General features: G+C 25.2%; 1 protein-coding gene across 5 annotated transcripts in view; it reads right to left on the bottom strand.

The window, feature by feature from the left end:
- LOC129607830 (diacylglycerol kinase eta) overlaps positions 1 to 25,388 on the bottom strand; it is a 162,479-nt gene that overhangs the window by 51,234 nt on the left and 85,857 nt on the right. For all 5 annotated transcript variants that reach the window (XM_055519022.1, XM_055519020.1, XM_055519019.1 and 2 more), the window contains one exon: positions 16,329 to 16,409. In XM_055519022.1, coding sequence (XP_055374997.1) covers positions 16,329 to 16,409 — 81 coding nt within the window. The remainder of the gene's footprint in view (positions 1 to 16,328; positions 16,410 to 25,388) is intronic.

Below are 25,388 nucleotides of genomic sequence, written 5' to 3'. Positions count from 1 at the left end.
TTGACGAATTCACTTCGACGAATTGGAATATAATGAACAGGAGCGATTGATATCCAGTGTGTAAGATATTTATAAAGAAAATTTTCATTGTATTACCATTGAAGTACAGCGCTGTTTGAAAAAAATTAAATTATATATTTAATCCATAGAATTATTTTGTAGATTAAAAAGAAATTTTTATTCAAGAGAATTTCAATTTAAAATTATTGAAAATCAACTACAAAAATTAATAAAATTTCAAATGATCTTCAGTAGCAAGTTGTAATGTTATTGAATGGGCTTTTTTACTCGCCAAGTGAGAAGAAAATGAGTGAGTATTATATAATCATATAAGATCATTTTCGAATAAGAAAAATTTGTCCGTAGTGCGTACTCCGTTTTTTCTAAAATGTATACAAAATTTAGTCAACATATTTACTCACTTCGTTTTTGAAGATGAGAAGATCGATTGATAATTGAGAAAAAAATGCAAAAAGCCCAATTACAAATATGAGCGATAAAAAAGCGGGATTCTCAATTATCCTGCGTGTAATTTTATGAATTTTTGATATTAAACACAAAAATTTAAACAAAATTTGAAATTTCTCTTTGTCATTTATTGAAAATTGCTTAGCCATCATGAAGCCATTAATCTTTTTATGAAATAATATAAACCGGTCGGGAATATTTTCTAATATACTTATTTCTATACACACATATACATACATTTTATACCTTTTTTTTTACACTTCCTTACATTTTGGATAAATGTATTTTTTTTTTTCTCATTTTACTTGTTTTTTTATTTTTTAACATTACGAAATTTTATGGTCCATTAAGTTAATATATTTTATAACGTAAATCAAAATATCCCGGGATATTTTAATTATATATATACGTATATATATTTGTAAGTTCATATTATATAAATACCAAGAAAATGAAAAGAAATTGAAAGGAAAACCAAATATGTATGTATGTATACAAAATTTCACATGAAAACATAATAAATGTACCTGCTTTTTTGCTATTATATGCCTATGTAATGAAAACGATAGGCTACATGTAAGGAAATAAGAATGGTAAGAGTTTTGTTCTTCTTGGATTTTTAGTACTTATTATAGTTATTGTTATTGTACACAGCAGTTATATTATGTGAATTATATACTCGTATATAGGTACATTTCGATTTATTGCAAAAGACGACGAAGTTTTAAGGAATAAAATTAAATTATAAATTGTTGCCTCTAATTCTTCAAATTTCTTCTTATGCTCTCTATTTAATTTCCTACTCATTCAACTTTACTCCCATTTTATTTTTTTTTTAAATCTTCTCTTATATATTTAATTTATATACGACAAGAAATATTTTTTAATTGATTTAAGATTTTGTACAATCCTAGATGTTTTTTATTTTTTCATACACACACACACATACTAACTCGTTGATATATACGAATATATATAATCAGTATAAAAAAAAAAAATTTAAATGTTTAAAAAAGTTGAAGAAGTTGTACAGCGTATAATCGTATCAAAAATTGTTGAAAAAGAAAGTTGTTTTTTTAAGAGGCGCGTTTTTATTTTTTCAAAAAATTGTTTGCTTATTTCAAGTATTTCATATACAGGTGCAAAAAGATATAATTGCATTAAACTTTATTATAAATTTAATTTTAAATTTGATTATGTAATTAAAATTAATTCGGATCAAATTAATGCTTTGTAAAATAGAACATTTTCTCTTATACAATGGGTAAACTATTGTAAATTGCATACATTTAGGATGAGAGAATTAATCAAAATAGAGTATTAAATCAATGATGAAATACGACAGCTTTACCGTTATTTCTTTCTTTTTACCGAAATTCGTTAAAGAGATCTTTGCTTCTACAGAAATGTAGTCTATAATTTCGGAAAAATTGAGCTGCTAAAAATTTGAATATTTTTTCGTTTTATTTTTTCCAAAAAGAGGTTACATAACTTGTAGGACTAAAAGGTAGAAAAAACAAGCACTCTTTTTTTAAAAAAAAAATTAGAAAACAAATTAAATTGGAAATTTTTGAAATCTGAAAATGTGTAGAAGTTTTGTGCAAACAGAAGCACAGACTAGCGGACACAATTACATCAGGTATGTAAAATTGTTTTTTTTTTTTTCAATTTAGTTTGGAAATGTGCTAAGAGATCAAATATTATGTTACAAGATACACTCATGTTAGATTATAAAACAGAACTTAATTTGATTTAAAGTGTGATTTTATTGAAAAATTCTTTTTTTTTTATTTTTTAAGCACATTTTTTATACGGCACCACACCTTAGTAAGAGGATGGTGTAAACAACAAAGAGAATGAAATCGGCAGTATAAACATGTATATAGCTATACTGTTGACTATCATACATTTGGTGTCGATTCAAACATGTCCATCTGCCCATATATCCGTTTGAATCTCAACTCTTAAAAAAATGATTGCAATATTTGCGGCAACTCTATGAAAGAATAAGCCAAATTAAAGTTTATACATGCCGACGACATTGAAATTTTTTCTTCAGTTGACTCACTATGGGATCTTATAATATAGTGGGATTGTTATATTGTAGGGTATAATTCAAATCTACTAAAATGTTTTTATTTATTTTGTTTTCACTCTTAAAACAAAATTTTCTAAATGTGAAGAACGTGTAAAAATTTCTATATATTCTATGCACAATCAATAAAAATTACACACGTTTATAAAATACGCACATATAGAGTAAAATAAATAAAATCAAAGAAAATTTTTTGTATACATATGTATATGTGTATGTATAAGTACTTTAAATTTTGTGAGAAAACGAGAGCCTATAAGATTAAATGGAATTGATAGCTTAATTTATCTTTGATATTTTATAAGATTTCTCACGAATTTTATATACGAGCTATACTCTTACATAATATAGAAGATTGTACGAAAGATTACACAAGTTATAGAACATATTAAAATTGGATCTTATTAAATTTATGGCCTAAAAAATTTTATATTATATTTTCAAAAAAAAAAAGGAAAATTGAGCAACAGGTCAATTTTAGTACCGTTTATAAATTAGAATTTTATTAGCAGCTCGTAAAATTCGGTTCTCCGTTCATTTCGGTTATACTATGTACTTTAAAAATAACTTTGTTTAAATGCGTGCTTAACTTGAATAGTAAAATCATAAAATTTTCAAAAAGAATAAATTTTACGTAAAAGAATTTTTTTTTATCATATCATAAAACGAAATTGATATATGATGGAATTATTGAGAAATTTAATAATATTCTTTCCTAATCATTATTTTATATTTCGTGTAATTTTACAAGTTTTCATAGAAAGAAACGTAAGAAAAGGAAAAATTGGCACACGTGTCCTACATGATTTTATGAAATTTTATTAAACGCACGCAGTTTAATTCTAGTCTTACATAAAATAAAGCAATTCTCTTTTTATACCCTGAGCACCTTCTTAAAGAGTGTATTAACTTTGGTATGGAGTTCGTCATCACTTGAAGGAGTCGTCTTCGGTATAGACATATATTGATTTAGACACCGTCTGAACCGTCCGTCCGTCTGATCGCACGATAACTCAAAACCAAATAATGCAATCGACACCAAACATTCACAGGTTGTTTCTTTTTTGCCAATTTGGATGGCTGCTATTGTAATTTGACTAATTCGAATAATGGATTGGGGTAGTTGTCATATAACTCAAAGAGATTTTTTTAAATATTTCAAAAACTAATTGAGATTTTAATATCAAATTTTGTTTGATCAAAGGGTTACAATAACAATTTTATATTACATTCCAATTACATTGTATATAAAGTTTGATTCATGACATTTTTGTTACAATTACAGGACAGGCCTACTGAGGAATACTTTGATAGCCTCAAGAAAGTGTTATATAACGTTGAAAACTTAATTCTATATAACGTTTTTACTTGTTATTATCTATCTAAAAATTTTTTAAATGTCGGGCATTAAAAAGCTTCGTCTCCTTATATTTGTTCTGCATTAGAAATATACGCGAATTCAATCTAGTATTTCAATTTAGATGGTATGATGTGCTTAATTGAACATCAATTCACAATGTTAATATTGTGTACTTAAAGAAGGCAAAACAAAACTCCACCTATTGCTCTAGCTTAGGAAATAAATTCACTTAGATTCCCACACTTTTAATGATCAAACTTTATCTACATAATTATATTTTATTCATTTTATATATGAAAAGTATGATTTTCACCACAAACTTTAAAATATAATCTTGTAGTAACCTCCAGCAATATTAAAAAATTTTGTTAAAAAATTCGTAATAATAATTAACACTTAAAAAGGATCTTCTTGTCAAAATTTTCAAAATTCTTCCAGCAAAATATCTGATGTGAAATTTTTCAAAAAACTTTAAAATCGATTAATTTCTAAATTAATTATAATATTATAAATAATTACTGTTTACAGGTCCATAAGTTGTACATATTAAATATAAAAACCTTTTTTTAATGAACTTTTATAAACAAAGAAACTTTTATTTTTTCATTTCTTTAGTAAAATTTTTAGGTTGGTTGTTGCTAGGGATAATTTATATTGTTTAATACCATAAAATATAAAACCTTTGCAAAACATTATATGAACGTAATAAATCATAATTAATACATGCATACAGCATGTTTGTTGTTCGATACCCCCGAGATACATTTTCAAGTAATATATTTCAATTCTTATTCAAGAAATACCTTATACATATATGAATTTATTGGAACAGAAGGTTGTTCCATACAATATATTAATTCAAAGCTAAAAAAAACTATTTATAACTTTCTTTTAAAACATTGTAGGTACAGTGTGAATCAACAACGCATAAAAATAAAAATTTTGAAAAAATTCAAAAACATTTTCTTACTACACTGCGGTGTAGACTTTTAAAGTGAATTTTTAAAATATTTAATCAAATAACCATTATGACATAATAATGGTTATTTGATAGTGACATAAATTCGACAAGTATATGTGTGTATATATCATAGTATCGCAAAGCAATACCACAAAACTAGTAATTTCTAAAATGTTCAGGACAGACTGCAAACTGTTCAATGACAAGAAATTTGAAAACCAAAAATGAGCCTGTAATTATAGATTAAGCTGTGTAAAATGATGGGAACTCGGGGATTTCTGATTAATTTATATGAACAACGTTTACTTGATTTCTTATTATTCACTGTAACTGGGTCTGTTTATATATTGAAAACACAACCACGGTAAAAGAAATAAAATAAACACGCAAAATATTTTTCACAAGATCCAAATTAAAAAAGTTTAAATATTTATTAGATTTCATTCATCAGTTTATATATTAAATTTATAAACTGATTTATTATAAACAAAAATAAGAAATAGTACAGACCGTATGACATCTTGTGCTCCCTCATTCCGGATAGTAACTAAAAATAATTATTATTGAAAATATGGGTGTCGATTTTCAATTACTTTGTTGATCCCAAAATTTTTGAAATATTTGCTTAAAGTGCTCATGTGAATATCACTCACACCCATGTCGATTTTCATATTGTGAATATGAAAAGTGATGAGTTCCATCAAAAACATTTTCTTTTAAAATGTTACAAAGACTCTATGCACTTTAAAAAATTTTTTTTAGATTTCATGTAGTGCCAAGCTTTCAACTTTACAAACTTTAACTTCATAAATATACTGCATTTTATTTAAAATATTGTGTGGCTTGACAGTTCTTTTACTGCGACATTGTATAACAGTGATGAACAATTAATATATTTTTCACATCACATCCTCGCGTCCTATTCGGTTGGGTCGTGACCAAGGCAATGTGGTCTATCAGGGACAAAAGGAGGACGAGGATGCTGTTGAGGTATAATAGGACTGATCTCAGCACGCTGGTGGGGGTCCTAACGGGGCATTCCCTTTTGAGGAAAATGGCCAGGAGGCTTGGAGTTGCTATGACAGATATATGTCGAGGATGTCGGAATGTGGTGGAGGTTGAGGATATAGAGCATGTCCTCTGTGCCTGTCCGTTTCTGATGTGGAAGAGAAGGCGTGTCTGGGGGGCTTAATTTTACGATGGCCTGGGGGACCTTTCCATGGTGTCTCTTACTTTTGGACTTCGTCTGGGAGGTTGGCTGGTTTGGATAGGGGGTCTGTTGGCTCGGATTGAATGGAGGTTGTTGGGTGTTGATTTTTTTGGGGGTTGCCGAAGGGCCCTTTTCTTTGGCCTAGTGCGTGGACTTCGCGCGGGTGTACGAGTAGAGCCCCCTCTCTTACCTACTTACTTACTTTACATTACATCAATGTGAATGTATCGAAAATGGCAAAACTTCAAAAACAGCATAAACCAACCACCCTTCAAATTTAATATTGCTTTAATATTATTTATTAAAATAATTAACGCTATAAAAGACACACAACATTTACAATTTTTTTTTTAAATGTAGGTAATATGAATTGTGTCAAAGTTAACACCAATTTAAAACTATAAACCATACTCGTACACATATATACGAGTATAAGCATATTTAAAATTTTATTAAAAATTTGTGAAAAAAAACGTATTTTTTTCCTTGAATGATTTTATTTAATTTGCACCTTTTATATTTATTTGATTTCATTTTCATGTGTTCTAATATTTTCTTTCTGTTAAAAAAAAAACCATTCTGTAAAAATTTCTACTTTTGATTATGTAAATTTTTTTTTATCCTGTGTATAAACCAAAACCATACATGTGTATATTTATATATGCATATATTGTGGTTGTTTTCTTTTACGGTGGAAATATGTTTTACAGTTAAAACCGACATTCTCAAAACAATACTAAAAGTTGAAAAAAATCTAATAATTTATTAAAAGTATGAGAGGGAAAATTGGTTTAAACTAGTCAACTTTAAGATATTGCTCTCTCTTTATGCATATTAAAGAATAGAGTTTCTTGCAATGGGTTATAATGTAATAGAAGACTACAATAATACATTGTTAGTTTTTAGGATATTTAATAAGGAATTTAATTTATTTAATAAGGAATTTAATGAAATGAAGGCTGTTGTAATTAAGGCTAAGAAAAAATTCTGTTTAATTTGCCTATTAAACTACACTTCGTACTAAAATTAATCATAGTTTAGCCAGTTAAATCCTAGTTGGCTGAAAATCACTCTAAATCGTCTAGTAGATCTTTCTAAACCGTTTTACTCTGTTTAATAACCGAAATAATCAACAACCTAGTCGTGTTATCTCGGTTTTTATTCACTTTCAAGTCATAATTGTCATATTATATCATAACCATGATGTAATCATTTTTAAATAAAATCTAGTGGATATATGCCAGTTTTCAAATAAAATATTATTCATTTTTTCAATTCGACAAAAGCAAAGTAAATTAGTGCTAACTAAATTTTCCGTATATTTTAGAAAGAACGGAATACACACAAGGAACAAATGCTTCTCATAATACTCAGCCACTATTTTCTCTCCCGTTGAGTAAATGAAATACACAATTCAGTCAAATCTTGATTTTCTTTTTATTAAAACTGTTTTGAAATAGTATAGTATAAGATTCTAGAATAAGAATTTAGAAGAAGCTCTAGTCTAATCACTCTATATTAATTAATCTATAGTAATAGTAATAGTAAATTACTCTATAGTAATTTTTCTAATATTCTGAACGAAATACCAAAAATATTATTATATGTATTGCTATATTTTTTGAAATTGTATATAAGTTTTATTTTTTTCGGATAGGAAAAATACTTTTCTATACGAATGGATTATTATAAATATATTTACTCGCACAGGCATAAGCACGTTTCGAGATGAATTCAAGGAAAAAACATAATAATATACTGTCAAGGTTAGAGAAAAATAAAAGCATAAGATGAGCAGTACGCAAAGTATTAATGGCGCGCTCTTTTTATCTTTTTTTTTTATTCTCTTCCGTTCTCTCCGCATTCCTCTTCGTAAATAAAAATTCAATACAAGAACAAGAAAAGATATACAAAATCTAAAACAGAAATAAAAATTATCAAGAAGAAAAAAAAGAAGAGAAAAATAAAAGATAAAAGATGAAAAAGTACCAGCTAAAATATCCTTGATATTTGCGTCATAATATAATATTTCTAGTGCTTAAAATTTACCTGAAGTTATTTTTGTATAAATGTAAAGTGCAAAATAAAAGAATAAATAAAAATAAATAAATAATAAAAAAAAGTGGAAATGAGATAATTGAAAAGAAAAGGAAAGGCGGACAATTTTTTTGGAAGAAGAATAAAGAAAAACTTCTTTTATTTTCTTGGGTTTTTTCTCTCGTTTTTTTTTTTGCTTTTCTCTTTACTTTCACTATGCAAAGCTAAGATTATATTTTAGAATTTTACACTTAAGCAATTTTCATATTTTCTTGTAAACGGGAATTGTAATAAAGTTCAATTTCATAATTGAAACAATTTTATTAATTTTTTTTCCTTCTTTCTTATTATTTTTTTTTTTTTTTGGAAATAGAATGAAAGTAACATTGCATGAATAACAAATTTTATGTGGAATAAAGAAATTACCTTTAAAGCATTGTGTTCAATTGTGAAACAGAAATATTTTATTAGAATTAATAATATTGAGAATTCTAATAAAAGTAGACAATATGGGTTCAGATTTTGAAATTTTTTAAAACAGAATTTCGCAGTGACTTTGAATCGAGAGATTTTTAAGAAAATGACGGAAAAAAAAGTTATATGTAATTTTCCCGATTTCGCTTCAATTTATAATTTGTAACCTATTTTCCAAAATCCGTATTTAAAAAATCCTAAAGTACAATAATTTGCATAATTTTCAGCTTTACTTATGTGGCCCAAATCTCATATTAAATTTATTAAATTAACCATAAAAACTTGAGTTGAATGCAGCGATCATATTTTGTATCTGGTATTCTTAAATAAGTTTGCCATTTAGTGCTTTCAATTTCTTAATTTTTTCTCAAATTACGCATATATTGTGGAAAAATTGAACTTATTTTGCCCAGAAATTCATCAATGAAGAAAACGAAATTCTTAACGCAAAAACTTATCGCCTATTACTCAATGTTTGCTCATTAAATGTGTTAAAAAATGAGATGTTAACTAAAGCCCTACATATTTTAAATAGTATTATAATAAAATTCAAATTTTCTATTCAAAAACACTTTTTGTACTCATTTCACTGCTGCTTTTAAAAACTTTTAATGACAAATAAAAGTAATATCAATCAATCGATTAATTATCCATGATTTTAAATTTTAAAAATGCATTTTCTATAAAAAAAATTTTTGCAATCAATGCATTCATCCTTATTAAAAATTCAAATGAAATTAATGAATCGTTTTTTTTTTCTTTTGGCTTCCCATAAGCTCATTAAAATTTGAGGAAATTTGGTAAAAATATTTTAGATTACGATAACACATAGTTAGATTAAATGAGATAATACGTTTCAGTAAATCGCAGCTGGCAGGACATGAGGAAGGGCGAGAACAAGATGAGAAGACAACGTTAAAAATGACGTCATTAAACTTCAAGTGAGAAACTGGAACACAGAGGCTAAAGATCGTGAATTATGGAAGCAAAAAGTAAAAAAGGCCAAAGCTTACAAAGAGCTGAATAGCCAAAGAAGAAGAACAAGAAGAAGAAGCTAAGGTATAGTTGGTAAGGCCGTATAAACCTTTAATTTTATTTGACATTTATATAAGTATATGATATTTTTAATCCTATTTTAATAAATATTTAAAGTGGAGTACTCAGATTTATATTAAGGTCATTATTATTATTGTACACATCAGGTAAAAATGGAATAAACAAATACTTATACGCATACAAAGTTACACAATAAACGACTTTAATCTAACGTGCTTAAAAGCATTTATGGTCAATATTACAACTCCGTCAAATTCACAACATTTTTAACAAAAAAAAAATCTCCATATACTTTTACACATACGCAAACTCGCATAATAGAAAACTTGCTTCATAGAAATTCTCCCAAAATCACGAAATTTTCGACATCTAATTTCATTTAATTTCACAAATCGCTTAAGATCACCATATTCTTAAACATTATGTGCTATCAAGCGTGTTCGACTGTAGTCTGGTTATCTTTAAGCATTAATATAAAGCCAATATTAAAGTTCCTACAAGAATATTTGTGAACAATTCAATGAGAATTTTAATTCTGATGGTCTATTTTTTGTACAATAAAAAAAGGTACGTCCATTTTCGTATTTGTGTGGGAAGTCCGAAAAAAATTGCATCAAATGATCATTTATAGTGTAAAACATTATTACCTTATATATGTCCTTGGAAGCTGTTGAACAGTTTCTGCAAGTATTTTTAGTTATTGAGATTTCAGACCGTAATATTAGTTATATTTCATTTTCTTCTTTTTGCATTGCATTATTGCTATACAATATTTTTTATTTTTTTACTTTTAAAATGAAGTATAATACGCTTAATGTGTGAAAATTATGTATTGTGTGTGCTTTTTCTCATAAATTACCACAATTTTTCGCATAAATTCCCAAACCCATATTGAAAAATTTTTTTTTGTTATTATTTTATAGATGCAAATCTCATACACTTAATTTACATAATCTTAATATTTTGAATATTACACATATAAGAACGCACTAACAAAAATATACGTATAACAAATAAAACAAATTTTCTCTTAAATTACAAAATCAAATATGCTAATTATAGTACAAATACATATTTAATATAGGTCAACTAAAGTGTAATTTTTTGATTAGAATAAGGTTGATGATTTTTCATTTGAAATTGAAAACCTTATTGAAGAAGAGTTTAATGGAAATATGATGTAAAATTAATGTACGTAAGTGTTTTAAAATAGAATATGTATATATAGGGTTTTTAATAGGGGAAAATTGTTTAATAGAGTAAAATACTACTAAATCCAATTCAATCTAATAAATGCATTACAAATGGTGATATCAACACATATAAAAACTTTTTTCGTAATTTGCTATTAAAATTTTCATGAATTTTAATTTCTTTTTTTTTTTCTTCCTTGTGGTTAAAATTGTAACCACATCAGAAATTATTTTATTTTCAAGCTTCGTCATTATTCTAATATTTCTCTTTGTATAATAAAAATATTGTAAATGTATTAAAGTTTTTACCAATAGGATTTAAGAATTATCAAAAGAATTATTCTTCATAAAATATTTATATAAATAATAAGGATTGTCTAGGACCTAGGTGAAAATAAAAAATTTCTTTAAAATTTCTTTTTTGACAAAATAAAATATTTTTTACGAAATTTATAATGAATTTTTAAAGTCCATCATCATAGTCATCATCAGACAGGAAGATTTCAATCAATTTCAAATAAATATTTTAATAAATATTCAAATCTTGAACTCAAGTCTTAAAATGTGGACATAATTTACATAGTCATTTTATAAATATACTTAAAAATATTCTATACTTAATGTTTTAAAATTATTGGAGATAAAAATAAATTTTTAAAAATTCAAAAATAGCAATGAAACACAAATTATTTACCATTACATTTTCATGTAATTTTCTAAACTGAGGGTAATGTGGGTAAAGTGCTATTTTTAAATTTACGTTAATTTTTATTAGATTTTTATTGAAATTGAAATATTTCTCAATATAGGTTAAAATGAGCTACCAGTATATAAGTTTACGCTTTTCAGATAATTCTATATAAGAACTTAAGAAAAAGCATATGATAGCCTGCTTTGAATTCAATTATTTTATATGGCTCGTTTACTAGCATAAATCATGCTTTTGCGTGTCATTAATTTTAATCCCACTTTTTATTTACTTTCAAACAAATTCTCCGTTTTCGTAATAGATATTTCATTTTTCCAATAAGATTACGTATTCTTTTAATTGGGGTTTTGCATTTTTTCTGAAATTGTCGAGAAAACGTCTCGTTTTCAAAAGCAAAGTGAATAAATTTTGTATATATGTATATTTTAGAAAAACACAAGATACACATTACGGAATAATTCTTCTCATACTAGAAATTTACATTATACAAATATTATGATAGTTACTCACTATTTTCTCACTGGGAGAGTAAAATAACATAATAGACGATCAGGCTCTAATATTTTTTCCATGTCGAATTCTATAAATTAAATTTCTAATCTCTGAATTACTGATGGTTCAAACACAATTTTAAAAAATAGAACAAAAATATTGCTAACACTCGAATTTAAATTTTTTTTTCAAAATTGAAATTATTTTAATTTAGCTATTCATTATTTTATTTAGCTATTAATTTTTTTGAATGATAATTTCATGAAAATTTCCGCATTTCACACATAAGTGCTTAAAATATTATTAAACACCACTTCATTTGTATAAAATTTTCATAGCTATATTACTCATATTTCAATATTGAAAAATTTTAAATTGATTCTATTTTGTGGTATAACAAAATTCAAGTGTACTTTAAACTTAATTATTATATTTATTTTATATGTTTGGAAAATTAAATATAATATTTATTCTGTAGATAATTATTATCAAAAAAATATTACAGCTAAATTATTCAACTGACAACTAATAATTATAATTTAAAATTTCATGAATCCTTGGCGAACAGAAAATTAAAATATTTTGGGTACTATTTATAAAATAAATAAATTTATTCAAGCTAATTAAAAAATCAAAAATTTTCCATTAGTTATCATCGAAATGGCAATAAATAATTAATTTCCACAATTAAATTAAAAATCCATAATAATTCATAAAAATATAAACTTAATTTGCATATCTTCAGGCGAGAATTTCAATTATGAATATTGTTAACAAAAATGAATAAATAATTTAATTTAATTATAAGAAATAATTCTTAATGTAGAATACTGATTTAGTATTTAAAATAATTGTTGTCATTTCCGGAGATCCTCTATTTCTTCTTGGTTCTGTTCAATGTCCTTTATTAAACAAAAAACGGGGTATTCAATTCAAATATTAATTTCATCTTATAGAATTTATTTTTTTAAAAATTTTTAAATTTACGTTTTTATTAATGTTATTATTTGTAGTGTATAATATTTGACAAATAATATTAATAATTAAATGTCTTATATTTAAATTGTTTGTTAAAATAATTCAAAATCAATCAATATTCGGCCTGTGGGCTAAACAAACATTATTATACTAATGTTAATATTACAGAATATCAAACCAATATCGTCATGTTTTTCCTTTAGAAAATCATTTGTATTTCGAGTCGAAATAAAATTTTTTAAAGCACTTAAAACAAGTCTTGCAACATTGTTTTTGAAATCGCCATTTTTGGACAAATTTTTTATTCTTTTTATCATATACGCATTGTAATTTTTTTTCCTGTCATATACAATGTTAATAATTTTAAAATATTTTTATAGGTATGTGCTCCTATAAAGAATATTTACTTTCCAATTTCGAATATTGCTACTTAAATTTTATTTATTTTTTATGCCATTGCTTTAAAAAAAAACAGATGATGTTAGGTATAAGGAGCAAACAAAAATATTATACAAAAAAAAAGAATTTATTAAAAAATTTTTTCTTCATGAGAATGTCATAATTTTTATACATTTTGTATACAAAAATGCAAGAAAAAAATAACCAAAATTTTCGACATAATTTTAAATTTTTAAAAATTTATGTAAAATAGCCGGGAATGTGAAGAAGAATATGAAATGCTGCAGGAGAACAATTCATCGCAGTTCAAATTTAAGAAGGGTAAATAAAGTTAATAAGCAACACCGGGTCTAATTATTTACACGCAAATTATACTGCAATAAATTTTTTTTTAAAAATAATCTTTATTAATTAAGTTCTCGAAAGTAGCCAGAATTAGAATGGGTATTGGTGTTCCCAATATCTGTTAAAAATTACTCTTATAAGCCTACACATACTTGGTTTCCCATATTAATTTTAAATTATTTATGAAATAAAAAATAAAATAAGAAAAATAAAATTTACAGTCCGTCGAGATGCCTAATAAAATTATTAATTTTTTTTTCTTAATTTTTTGCTTATTATGAATAAATAATTTTGTGTAAAAATGTAAAAACTTTATTTTTTTTTTTGACAAATTATTTCGTCATAAAATTTTTTATGAATAAATTTAGTTTTTACATTCTTCTTGATTTTTTTTTTATTTTCATTAAACAGTCTAACAATAAATTGGATTAATTTTAACCTTATATTAAAATTGATCCTCTCCGCTCTGATTTTTGGTAGAGTATAGGTCATAAACGGAAAGTATACCTTTTTACAGAGTATTTAAAAAAGTTTTTTTTTTGTTGAAACCCAAACTTCCGATTAAAAAAAAGAATTCATTTTATATTTTATAAAAATTAAATGCCTAAAACTTGAATAGAGTAGAGGAACAAAAAAATATTAAGGAAAACTTTATGTTAAATAAAGCATTTAAAAAAAATTGCTTGTTTTTTTGGCTAATTTTAATATTCGTTCTTTAATAATTTTGGACATCAATGTTACCAGATGTTCCAAGAATTTATTAAAATCTTATCGTTAAAACCGAATCTGGTTTTAACTGCTGCCTTGTAAAGAACGGGATTGCAATCAAAAGATTAAGTTTTTTCATAATCAGTGAGAAATTCTTTTAGATTATTTATTAAAAGAAATTAAGGGGCTGAAATTGAAAAGTAAATTAGATTACTTGAAATAAATGACCCTTCTATTACTAATTAACAATACAACGTGTAGTCGTTTATTTTATTATTAATTTCTCATGAGAATAACTAATGGAACTTTCTTAATACAATTGCAAAACAGATGGATGACGTAACCAAAGGAACTAGTCTAGAATGAAAAATTTATTAAAATTTTTCTCCCTGAACTGGACTTGAACCCGAATATTGACCTTCCTATATTTTTCTTTTTATTTTATTCGATTATTGATCATTTTAATTGTGATCAATAAATACTGAATTCAGTATAATTTCCAAATATTGCCTGTAAATTTGAAATATAGACAATTCTGGTAACACTCTAATTACATACAATTTTCAATGAAAATATGATCCTTAAAGTTATCGATAAAAGGCTGATTAAAAAAAAAAAAACTTTTTTTTCCATAATATTTTGTCTCTTTTCTTCTTCATTTTGCTTGAATTAAAACTTTTCCAAAAAACAAAAAAAAAACGAATAAAGTTTAAAGAAAAAGAGAATAAAAATATTTCGGAGCCCATGTATTTTTGGCAAAACAGAATACAGATAAGATTTAATACGTACAAGAAGATAGGCGTCAGAGGATACAGCAACATTTTATTAACTTTTATTAAAAAAAAAATTTTATATACATATATTCGAGTGTATAATATTAAAGCGAGCAAAAGTTCATCACCAATACTCCATATTTTGTCCTTATAACTTACCTTTCGAAAATATCCAAAAAAAGAAAAAAGAAAATGTTGAAAAAAAAACAGAATGAAAGGAAAGAACAAAAAAAAAAAACGATGTGCACATCGAATAAACAAAAATGTTTTATTCATACTCGTATAACTGCTAGGATTTATTCAGTGGGTCAGAAAATATGGGCTTTACGAACAGGATGTAAAAGTAATATTTTGTGTCTAAAAAATTATCTTACTTTCAAAAGATTTTCTTTTTCAAAAGAAAAAAAAAATATAAGGTATAGGGATGTGCTTACGTGCACATGTACGCACCCATATAATCATATTAGTATAAATTATACATACAAACACACTACGAATAATATTATTAAAAAATATAAGGTAAAAATTTTTTGTTTCGCTGCTTTACATTATTTTTCTTTAAAAAAATTTTTGTTGCCAAAATCTTGTAGATATTGAAAAAAATTAAAAGGAAAACCTATTTTATTTAAGAAAAAAAGATAAAAAAAATAATGTAAAATGAAATGCTTTAATCCTTAAATTTTTCTATTTCAAGTTACAATTAATGTAGGGGAACAAAGTCAGTTTTCGTTTCGCTTCACAAGTAGACACTTTGAATTTAATTGTGTTTAGAAATTCCTAAAATTCAAATTATGTCAAAATGGCCCTTAACCATATCAATTGACTGGAGTTTATTGTACTTCTTTTTCAACATGCTGTTAATATTAGTCTCAGTAACATCAAGAGCAATCACACCGAAATTCGTATACGTTAAAATTTTTTAAAACATAACAAATTCGAACATAATTACGTTCATAAAACATAATGAATTGACATAATATTTGGAAAGGTAATGATATTCATCATTCTAATTTGGAATTTATTAAAACATAAAATTTATTGTAATATAATTTTGAAAAGGAAAAACTTACTTGAAAACTATGGTTTACGTTTTTTGTACCACATTCAGCACAGCAAACATCAGATAAATCGATTTCGTCAAAGACATCACTCTGCAAATATAAAAAAAATAAAAAAATAATTAAATAAATAAAATTCAATGTATTTTAACATTAACGAGTACCGGTACGAATGAAGGGTTGCAGAGTTAAACCAGTTTTAGCAAATATAATATCCCGAATTTCCATATTGTAGGTTCAATAATTTCTGAGATATAGCCAAATAACTTTTAAAGGAGGGGTGGTACCTTCCCTAACACGTCTTCAAGTGTACCTTAATCACATCCAATCAAGTGTACCTTGATCTCATCCAATTTAAATAGAGTTTCGACATTTAATATTATAAATCATATGTGAAAATTTGGTGAGCTTAGCTTCAATAGTTTTTCAGTTATTGCTTGGACGAAAGAACAGACGGATAGGCGGACCGGCATGGCAAATCGACTCAGAATTCGACACTTATCACGGGTATAAAAATAATTTCATAAAATGAATTGATAATTTCCCGAATTTCGAATTTCTTAAAAAAAATTTTTAAATTTTTTTTTCACATTTAAAAATTTTATGAACTTTTTCAACTTGAATGCGTGTTAATTAAATCAACAATTTTATCATATTCACCGAATACATATATATATACTTTATATTACTACATACTTAATCATTTAAAGTAAATATATACTAAGTATAACATATACATAAAAAATATACTATGAACATTACTTTATATTTATATTCTTCCCGTTATTCGGATATATCCTTTGATTAATTCGAAAAGAAATTTATCGCAATTACCAAAGAGAAATTAAAAATAATATAAAATGCTATTAAATTATCGACGATTAGATATTAAATTGCTGTTCGATCTTTTTGAATCATTAGAGATTTTATTGAACATTAACGTGTTCCAAAAGAAAATCTAAACTTTTAATTTTTATATCATTAAACCTGTTCGGGCATATGTTTGTAGGGTATTATAAAATTATTACTCCGTTTTTAATGTTGAGTTAAAATTCTTGCTAGGCGTTGAATTTTTTCTTGATATGGCCATGTTTGTTCGGACATCTGTTCGTCCGTCTTACTGTAGCTGCCGTTTAACTTTAAAAGTTATTACATCCATGCGGTATGTACGGATATCACGGATATCAGACGTACGGATATCACGGATATCAGACGTACGGATATCACGGATATCAGACGTACAGATATCACGAAGTTGGAACAAACAAAGAAATTTCTTCAATTATTGAGAAATGTATTTGAGTAGTGTCTTTGTAAATTTTTAGTAATTAAGATTGTCATATTGTTATATTAAGAATTATCTCGTATAATAGTTTTAAATTAGCAACTAAATTTTTTTTTCCTTTAAAATTTCATTGTTGTAATTTAATATTTTAATTTAAAATAATTTTATAAATAATTAAGCATGTAATTAACAAAGTGAATAAGAGAAATATTGATGTCAAGGTGTGCTATTTTTAAAACCTCACTTACAGTATTAATTTCTTTGATCTTTTTCAATTTGTATACACAGAATTGTTTGTATGTATGTATTGTATGTTTAGTTTTATATTTTATATAATTTTTAGTTTATTTTTCTTTGAAGTTTTTTTATTATCAATTTTCTTCTTTAACACTAAATTATATTTTAGCATCTGTTATAGCTATTTAGAGTTACAGTGCTCTTTAAAATTAATTGTTCAGTTAAGTATTTTACAAATTTATATCGAAATATTAAGTTGAAAAAATATTATTGTAAGTTTGTTATTAATTAGTTTTGTTATAAGTACACCAATTGGAAGAGTTACCCGTAATTTGGGTAGAATTATCAATTTTGCGTAAGCGTAGAATAAAACGTTAATTGAGTAAATTGTATACAATATTATTAAGAGCACAGTTTTGAAAAATCTTTGTTAAATAACTATCGACAAGTACTGTCTAATTGTGAACATTAATACATACATATAGCTTCTATAGAATAATTGGTAACGATTTGTTATATTTTCTGTTAACGAGTTGGAAGTTTTTTTTTCATCAATATTTTTGTGATTTTTTGCAGTGCAAGTTGTTTCTTTTTTTTTGGTTTCGTTTTAATTTTTGATTTTTGTACTCAAGGGGAAAATTTAAATGAAAAAACTAATTTAAAAATTACTTGGTTAAGTTTTTTCGTAATTATGACAACAGTTGCTTAATGATTTAAGTTAATCGTGTTTGGGAAACTTAAAACACGATCGATAAAATTAACGGTTTTGCAAAATATGTAACAAATTTCACCTCAATAATATTGTTGTTTTGGGAAAAAAAAAACATTTTAGGGCTTTAAAGAGGTTAGTTGGTAGTTGAATCAGTTAAGAGAAGTAGGCACAATTTTTCATGAAGAAAGCTTTTCTGAACACAAATTTTTAGTTCCATAGAATCAGCTAACGGGATTTTATATTATTGCGACTTCAATTTTAGGAAAAACTCAAAAAAGGTCTTAGTGCGTTTTGTTAGTTTGAAAATTTAATTTGACATACCGATATTTACCAACAATTTTTTAAAGGGGGGGAGAAAAGTCATCTCTTTTACCGTTTTAAAAATCTGAAAAGTGCTTACGGTTTGTATATTTTACGGTTGTATATTTTACGGTTGTAAGAATCTAATTTTTAAAACATACCAAACAAAATTGGGAAAAAAAAAATTCCTAAATATTTTGCTCTGTTTCGTGTTTACAAAACATTTGTATAAGTCTGTTAACACTCTTATAAAAAATTTAGGCCGGAAAGCTGAAATGTCATATAGAAATAGAACTTTAGGGACAACAATACGTCCTCTCTCCCCTGCTTTTAAAGTTAAAGATTTTTCTTAAATTTTTTTCTGATATTTGTTAGTTTAATAATTGAAAGCGGCGTATGTGCGTGTTTGGTAAATACTGCTAACAGTATAAACATTAAATTTTATTAATAATTTATTTTTTATTTAAAACAACTTCATATCTTATTAAACTTAAGATTATTTAATAATGTGTGTTGATATGTAGATGCCTTTTGAAAATTCTTAACATTTAAGATTCGATTTTTACTTCTTATATCACATACAATTATATACAATGTATATTCATATATATACTATATACCTGTATAATATGTATCAACATACATATTTAATAATCATATACCACATTAAAAATTATTCACCCATTAATGTTCAAAAGGCATTAAACAAACCGATCGATAATCCGATATAAATATTAATTCATATGTATATGCATGTGTATATGCTCATGTATATACCTAATATGAGATGTATGCTATATTATATTGTAATATTTCTGTATAAAATCCATATACTTAAATTTATGTTCTCGGTTAATATTTATTAAATACATATTAAATTTATTATGTAATTGTCAATTTAAATCTACTTTTACATCATGCGGATATTTTAATAAGCCGATTTTTAAAAAATTAATTATCTACTATACTTTTATGTATATATATATATATATATATATACATAAATATATAATAATATATATTTTTATATTTTCAATCAAATTATTATTAAGTATATACGAAAATTTTCTATTCTATTAAGTTGTTACGTCAACATAGCTCTGATTTGCTATTCTTATTAACGTAAAAATCAAATTTATATTAAAATTGGTATGTATTGGATTTATAACTATATAATAGGATATAAAACGAACATAAGCATCTAATTTTTAAAAATTATTACAAATTAAATTAAAATCTCTTATAATATAATGTTACTGCTTCATGATTTATACTGTAAAAAATGTCAAAAGTTAAAACTGTATGACTATAATTTCGGCCTTTGAGAAGAAGAAGCAGAAGAACGAATTTTACATTAAACACAATATATTTTAAGGAAGCAGAATATTACGATATAAAAAGCATATTTTACGATAACTAAAATAATTCAACTAATCAAAGTTTTTAATAAGTTCAGTCATTTAAAATATTTTAAAATTTATGTATAAATTAATTGTATTCCAAAACATAATTCTAATCCTTTTAATTCTAGACCCCATATATATAAATGCTTTACACCATTTCCTTGTTTATAACATTAAATCCGAATTTGAAGACTTATACAACTTTTAAAAAGATTTTAAAAATTGTATCTGTCTAGAATGCTCTTCTTCAGCTGCTGTTAGACTGCCTTCGACATTTAGTTCGTTGCTTAGATGTTATTGTATTATAGAATTTATTTGTTCGACTAGATCGCACTCCGAAATTAATACAGAACAAATTAAAGTTATCTTTATTAAATAAAGCCGAGTTCTCAAAAAAAAACAAAATTCTTTTTAAAAATTTATTAACTTGATGACCAAAATGATTAAAATTTAATTAACTTTAATTTTAGTTCTAGACAAAATATAAAAAGTTCATGACAAGATAATACCAAAATATCTCAAGTTTTTTAAAAATTTTAATCACATTCATGAAATAGAATTAATTTTTTTAATAACTTGTACACGTGCTGCTGTAAACTCGAATACCCACAATATAATAATATTGATGTCAAGAATTTTCATTGTCAATCCTTAAAAATTTTCAATAAATTAATTTTCAAAAATTAGTCTGTCTATTGAAAATTTCATTTATTTTTTTCTAAAACCCTTTTTTAATATTTTTAACCTCTCAGCTTCTATACCCATTTGAAATATTGAAATATTTTTGTTGATAAATGACTTCTTTGTATTTTTTATAGATATGCATCAAATACATAAGTATTTTGCCGAACTTTTAACAAAAACAACAATAATTAAATTTTTGGTAGAAACTCAGACTATATGGTAAAAGTAAATACGCAAATTCATTATGTAGATTGAATAAAATGATACCATAGTTTAAACTCTTGTATTACATTCAATTTGTGTGGATCTGGGAGTTCTTACCGTAATAACATTCCATTTCAACAACTTTTAATAAAATCGGTGAATAAAACAGCAGTAAATTTTACAAAAATAGGACCATCTTCATTAAAAACGAAGCCCGATATTCTCGTTCTGCAAAAATTCTAATGCTCAAATTTCAATTTACTGCACAAAAATTTGTTCATAAAAAAATTTATTGTTTAAACAAATTGAGTGTGTATACGGACATTCTGGGTAAAACTTTGCAATCGCTCTTTTCCAACCGATTTATGCCAAATATCAATACAGTTCAAACATTTATACATTAAGCAAAGACCGAAAACGACACAATTTTCTGAAATAACGGAATATAGGGTGTTAATTGTACAAAAATTTATCATGCAATATTTTCGAACAGAGTTTTTTATAATTATAGAATATCAGATTTCTATGAATTAAAAATTTTTTCAAACATATGCATATGGCAAAATATATCAATTACCAATTAAACCTGAAAAAAAATTTGAATAAAACGAAAACGTATAAGGTTATCAATTAAAAAAATATTTTTTTGCGGTCTAATTTGAAAATTGGAATTTGAGTAATCGTCAGCAAAAGAGAGTAAAAAACTCAATTTCGGCTAAATACATGATTTTCTACTTGCAAGCTCTGTGGTGAAGAAGGGTAGACTTTAGTGCATTTTTTGGAAGAGTGTGTTGCTCTCACTCGCAGGAGGAGGGAAATACTATGGAACTTTAGGGGTGCTGTAGGGCCATGTACCTGCCCTCAAAGGAGGGTGGGCCATAATAAATCCTTATACGTCGCCGCGATGCCCTAATTTCTACAAATTTACAAACAAATATCCATAATAATGCCAAATTTTAGAATTCAATTATACACTTATAATTATGAATGAAAAATTTTTAAAATGAAAAATATTTCTTGTATTGTTTAAAATTTACAAAAATTTTTTCTTTCCCAAATTTTTGTTTTTTTTTTTTTTGTTTTTAAGGTAGGTAAGTGTGAAAATTAAATATAATCAAATTTTTTATGGTTTTTTGCGTTAACAATAATAAATTAAAAAAAAAATTCTTTGCTTAAAACAAAAAAGGATTTACTTATTATATTAACCAACCAAAAGGAAACCCAAAAATAGGATAATTTGAAAAGGATATCCTTTTTTGAAAAATGAAAATAAAAATTAAAATTTATGATAATCCATGCGTGATAAAAAAAGGTATAATGAAAATTTATAAAATATAATGATTATAAGCCAGTACGAAATTTTCTGAAGATCTGATGACGGCCCTAAAGAATTCCATTTGAAGACATATGGAAAGTAAGAATGTGTTAGATTAGAGTTTTCGTTAGACTAATTAGAATATAAAAAATCACAATCAAAATTAAAGAAAAAGTAACTCAAATCACTGAAGCATTTATAAAATGAATAAATTTTGAAATGAATATGAAGATAATATTAAAAATGCAAACTAAATTAAAATATTGCCGTCTTGCAAACCTCTAATTTTGCACATATTCTGTAAAATTTGGTAGTAAAAGAACACATTTCATAAGTACCATCACGACTATTCTAAGAAACCCAATATGTGTTAAATTTTATTCAGAAATTTCTTTCCAAAAATGCATCTATTTAAAAAAATTTAAAGTAGTCTTCATATGAAATCACAATCAAAGAATTGAAATAACGATAAAAGTGACCATTTCCATACAGTATAATGAGAGTTTTTATTACAAAATTCACTTGTAAATTCTACCAAACTGGTTAATGAGGGACGAAGTTTTTTACTTTTTATGACTTTTCCAAAAAAAAGTTTTAAAAAAAGTTCTTATTAGTTTCACTCTGCCCGTTCGTCTGTCCGTGTGTCTGTTTACAAAATTTCTACACGCTTGAAGTTAGGCAGCTGATATTACATATGTTAATCGATCTTATTGTAAACTTATTAAATATTTACGTATCTCCCCTCGCCCCCTTTAAAAATTATAGCCTATCAAAATCCGAAATATGCCATTTTTTGACAATTTGTTCTAACAAAACCACGAACAACTTTTTAATTCTGCAAACTCAGGAAAGAAGTAGTGGGATTTTTTATCGCGGTATAGCTTTGATGAGCTTTAACAAAAAACAAATTGGCCATTAAATCTAACACCCTTTTTTGTCAAATTTTTTGATACCGCGTTTCTTCATGACGATAAGTTGTGGGAGTGTGAAATTTTCATAGCTTTTACCAAAAACATTTCATTTTCATACAAGAAATTTATCCTTCTCAAGTTATCATCCCTCGAAATTTGTAAATTTTAAATTTTCGGCACTTTATATTTCCAAAACTGTTTCTCTTAATTTCTGTAAATGCAAAAAACTAACAGTAGATCTCATTCCATTAAAAATATTTTTCTTAGCCCACTTCCTTAATCGTTTCATTCAAAAATTATATCATTATTTCTGTCATTTTTTTTTTGCTCATCCTAAATGTATGCAATTTTTGAATTAATTTGTTATATGAATCAACGTTAGTTTAATAATGTAGTGTAGCTCGTAGATTGTTTGTAAAAGCAATATTTTCACTTGTTTAAGGGAAAAGTGCTTCTTCTCAAACTGTTGGTTTGATCCAACTTTATTAATTTTCAAAAGAAATTTTTTTTTTCTTTTTAAATAATAAGTTATTGCTAATTTTATTCAAATGAATCATAATTAATAATTAAAGTTGAAAAATTCTCCTCTTACGTTAATAAATAAAAATGTTTTCAATTAATTTTTCTGCAATTATACAAACATTATTTTGTTTAAATTTAAATTTTTTTTTTTAGTTTTGAAATAAAATACAAGGAAAAAAATCAATAATTTCATTAAAGTTAATTTAATTGATGGTGAAATTAAACAAAAAAAAAAAAATATAAAAGTTTTCTTTCGTCAAAAAAAATTATATTTATTTAGTACTTACTAAAATCTTTTTCCGTACACAACAAATTGCATTTTATTTTTCAACTCATATACTAATTGAAAAAAAAAAATTTATTTGACCTTAACCTTTAATATTTAAAATGAATGGTACCTGAAAATCTGAATGAAAATGTTATAGTTTTATGAAAAAATTTTTTTTTTTTTAATGTAGAAATCTGCCCCTGTTAATGTTATAAATGCAATTTGTACAATATTATTAAAGAAAATTTTAAATGGTATTAAAATATTGAAATTTCATTTGTGATAATAAAACAAGATGTGACTCTGCCTCACCGTATAAAATTTTTAATTACTGTGAAAAATTTGGTATGGATGAGCACATTTTACAATATTTTGGAACATGAAACATTCAAGGTGAATTCAAATCCAAATCAAATCACCACCAATACATTAACAGTTTCTTTGAAAAATAACAAATATAAAAAAATGATGATTTTGTAATAACTGACGAGCTATACAATTAATGATAAAAAATAAATTTTTTTCTTAAAATATCATCGTATAATTTCCATGAATTTCATATAACAGTTCAATAATATTGTTCTATACATAATATAAATGAACAATATTTTTGTTTCGATAAGTACAAAATTATTTAAAATTACAAGAAAAAAAAAATTATTTCTGCTTAGTAAGCAAACAAAATGAAAAATATTCATTCAATTCATGAAAATTTACAATAAGTATAATGGAATGAAATTTTTTAACAAAAAAAACTATTCAATTGGTTATGGAGTAACTAGAATTTACTTCTTATTTTAAGTTCGAATATACTTAAAAGATGAGTTAACATATAGTGTAGACCATGTCAACTCAGTGATACTTATATACGCATATTATTTAAATATGACTATATATTATGACAGATATTTGACCAATGGTATAGTATTTGTGGTGCCGGCCATTTAACCGAAGAGCCTTTGGTTCGAACCCCGATCCGGTCACTATAGTAATTATACTCAATATTATATAGCCTAATGGGCAATTTTTGTAAAATAAAATGTTAATATATAAAATAATGCCCCATATATGCATAATATTCGATATTAAATACCAAACGAGAGAACATAAAATACAAAATCAAATAATGTTTTGATTTTAAGCTCTTTACCTTTTAGAAACTATTTGTTTGAAGCCTCTATCTTTTCCCGAGCGGAATTAATGCAAGCAAAAAAATTTGGACAATTTGGAA

The sequence above is a fragment of the Condylostylus longicornis genome, unplaced genomic scaffold, assembly GCF_029603195.1.
Source record: "Condylostylus longicornis isolate FDR11 unplaced genomic scaffold, ASM2960319v2 ptg000030l, whole genome shotgun sequence".
NCBI classification, from domain to species: Eukaryota; Metazoa; Arthropoda; class Insecta; order Diptera; family Dolichopodidae; genus Condylostylus; species Condylostylus longicornis.
Note: the sequence above shows the minus strand (reverse complement) of the source record. Positions and strands in the feature narration are given on the sequence as shown.